This window comes from Charadrius vociferus, unplaced genomic scaffold (genome assembly GCF_000708025.1).
Source record: "Charadrius vociferus isolate BGI_N301 unplaced genomic scaffold, ASM70802v2 scaffold76, whole genome shotgun sequence".
Lineage (NCBI taxonomy): Eukaryota > Metazoa > Chordata > Aves > Charadriiformes > Charadriidae > Charadrius > Charadrius vociferus.
In genome coordinates this window covers 600,593-602,298 of record NW_009648779.1, presented here as the reverse complement: position 1 = coordinate 602,298, position 1,706 = coordinate 600,593, and the positions used below count along the sequence as shown (strand labels likewise).

Here is a 1,706-nt window from a genome sequence, read left to right as displayed (position 1 = left end):
GAGCCGCCGGTAGCCACCCTGGGCTGGGTGGCATTGGTGGTGACCGCGGCACTGGTGCGCAGACCAAAGAGGCGAGGGCAGCACATGGTATAACCACTCCCGCTGCTGGAAAACAGCTCCGAGCGTTTAGTGTGAGCTGGTCCCGCGGGGGCAGAGTAGTCCCCGCTTCCTTTGCTGTGCCAGCCCGAAATGCTGGTGGCCGTGGTGGTCCACCCGGCAAGCAAGGGACAGATCGGGGCGGATCCCCAGCTGACTTTAAGCAGATCGGCTGGGATGTTGCATTTCCACTCGGGTCATTTGAGGTAGAGTTCCGTGATTGATGTTCACTCTTTCGGGGTTAAAGGAGAGGGAAACGACCCCTAATGTCAGGTGCTCATAGAAAAACATGTAGCGTTTCTGGTGCAAAACCGCTCTAGCACGCCAGTTGCCTTCGGGTTCCTTGTATCGGCGTTACGATACACTGATTTCTGTCTTTGCAGTTCGCCGTTCACCTGAGGCAAGTGCTTGGACTCGACTGAGAAGCACAAAACGCGAAAAAAAAAACCCCACAGAGAGGGGCTGATACAGGGGAAATGGACATACAAATGTATGACAGGGCTAGGTGTTGGTGCCTCTGCTTATCCGCATCCCTGCAGGGTGAATGCCAGGGTATTACCCCGCCGCGCCCCGTATCCCTTTTTAAAGCGAATAAAAGGGTTTTTCTTCAAAGGGGAATGACGGTTTACTCCCTACACCAGAGCGCTGACCTAAATGTACGCTGTCTTATGCAGGTGCAATAACCCCTGTCTGCCCATCTAAGAGCACGATGCTCGTTATCACCTTACGTTCCGAAGTGATAACGTACTAGCAATGCAGGCGCCGTGACCCGCACCCCCTTCCCCACCCCGCCAGCCGCGCCTGCACACACGACCAGAGCCGCTGCCTCCCTAATGAGCCACTTCGTTTTGGGAAGCACATCTTAAGCTCGGCTACCAAACCACTCGCCACCTGTGCATGCACGAAACCCGCCACTGTAAGATCGCGGTGCTGCCACCGCCGCAGTTTTGGGAGAGGGGAGGATCGCACCTCTCAGACGTTTCCAAACACCTACGTTTGCCTCCCGAATAAAAAATGAGCAGCGGAACAGGGGGAATATTCAGCCCCCGGGATCAACGGGGTACCGCCGGCCTGATGGACCCTCCCACCCTAATGAAGCATCAGCGCTGTCGCCAGCAGCCACTGCCATGTCCAAGGGGAGATGCTAACAGTCACGGTGATCAACACTTCAAAATAATCCGGCCGAGCTTCCCCTCCCTCACTGGGCCACTGTGTTCCAGTTTAAGCAGCGTAGCTAGAGCCCAACCTAGCAATCCCCAAATACAAGAAGATGCTTTGCGATATACGGTATCTCAGCAGTCACTCTGATTTTTTTTTGTTTTGTTTAAATTCTATTTTATTTTATTTAAAGTTTAACTGACCCTTCTGGTCACCAACTTTCTTTGTGGTTCACTGTAAGGATCGCTCTCCAAGAACAAAAAAGAAATCTCGGAGCTTTGATAGAGACTCTGGATGAAATTAAGAACTTCAAACCCCAGATTTTTGAAAAGAAAAACAGATGTCCTGTTTGTTGAGTATAAATAACTCCGTACGTGGAAACCTTTTTTTTTTTTTTACGCTGCATTAAATTTTATTTAATGCTGGGTGCATTTAAACTGTAAAAAAAAAAA

General features: G+C 51.0%; 1 protein-coding gene across 1 annotated transcript in view; it reads right to left on the bottom strand.

The window, feature by feature from the left end:
• Window positions 1-1,706, bottom strand: part of SIM1 (single-minded family bHLH transcription factor 1) — a 57,829-nt gene that overhangs the window by 40,307 nt on the left and 15,816 nt on the right. The window contains exon 9 of the mRNA XM_009886756.1: window positions 1,629-1,636. Within this exon, the coding sequence (XP_009885058.1) occupies window positions 1,629-1,636 (8 nt within the window). The remainder of the gene's footprint in view (window positions 1-1,628; window positions 1,637-1,706) is intronic.